General features: G+C 45.4%; 1 protein-coding gene across 1 annotated transcript in view; it reads left to right on the forward strand.

The window, feature by feature from the left end:
* Positions 1 to 863: 863 nt before the first annotated feature.
* The window catches only part of LOC112074105 (spondin-1-like), a gene marked incomplete at its 5' end in the record, with an annotated part of 60,716 nt that continues 60,481 nt past the window's right edge, over positions 864 to 1,098 (forward strand). The window contains one exon of the mRNA XM_024141328.2: positions 864 to 937. Within this exon, the coding sequence (XP_023997096.1) occupies positions 864 to 937 (74 nt within the window). The remainder of the gene's footprint in view (positions 938 to 1,098) is intronic.

Consider the following 1,098-nt stretch of genomic DNA (forward strand, 5'->3'; position numbering starts at 1 on the left):
CCAGACAGCTCTATCAGAACAGTCTCTCTGCCAGGACCAGGAGCAGGACTTTAGCTCTGGGAAACTTAACTTTTGGCCTGTCACTCAGTCTTATCTCTGACATGCTGTAGTTCCTCTCGCCTGAGTGTGTGTGCTTGCTCACTCTTGATCGTATCTCAAAAGGGAAGCTTACGTTCAGACTTTTTTCTCTCCTTTTCCTCTTTCTCTGTAGGTTTTCAATCTCATTTCCAACCTCATCTCTCTCCTGCTAAATACACGTCGTTATGTTAATAAACACTTTCTGTAAGAACTAGCAAATCCCTCCAGTCTGAGAGTCCCTGTGATTCAGCTCTCTTGTGTGCTCTAGTAGCTGATCTCAGACCTGTCTGGAAGCACAGGAACATCTTGCTGAATAACACAGACCTACTCTAGTAGCTGATCTCAGACCTGTTTGGAAACACATTAGAATGTTGATGAATAACACCGGACCTGCTTTATTAGCTGATGGGAGACCTGTTGGGAGACCTGTCTGGATGCACAAGAACACTTCCTCCCCAGGTTTTATACATTCAGACACTCAAAACTCATCCCGAGTTCAACATTACTCCAAATGCCCCCTGGTTACTCCCTGTGCTAAAATGAGTATTTAACTCTGTTCTCTTCTTTCTCTCCCTTCTCCCCCATCTCCTGCTTCTTTCCTCCCTTATTCCACCTGATCTCCTGCCTTGTACTCCTCTCATCCTTTCTTGTCTTTTCTCCTCTGTTCATTCCCTCTCTCTTTCAACCCTCATCTCCACTTTACCCTCATCTTTTCACTTTTCATCTGCTTTCTCTTTCCAACCTTTCATCTCCTTTCTCCTTTCCTCCTCCTTCTTTCTCTGCAGGGCCAGCATTGTCCAGAAGAGGATCATCTACTTCCAGGATGAAGGCTCTCTCACCAAGAGGATGTGTGAGAAAGGTATGTCCTCCATTGCGAGACATAGTAAAGGGCGCTACATATCTTCCACTCCCCCTTTCTCTCAATATCTCCTGTCTTACTCTCTCTTCCCTTACTGGGTCAGGATCTTCACGCTTGTGCTGTATCTCCCAAGCTGTGCGTGACATTGGATAGAGAATTTA

This window comes from Salvelinus sp. IW2-2015, unplaced genomic scaffold (assembly GCF_002910315.2).
Source record: "Salvelinus sp. IW2-2015 unplaced genomic scaffold, ASM291031v2 Un_scaffold2497, whole genome shotgun sequence".
NCBI classification, from domain to species: Eukaryota; Metazoa; Chordata; class Actinopteri; order Salmoniformes; family Salmonidae; genus Salvelinus; species Salvelinus sp. IW2-2015.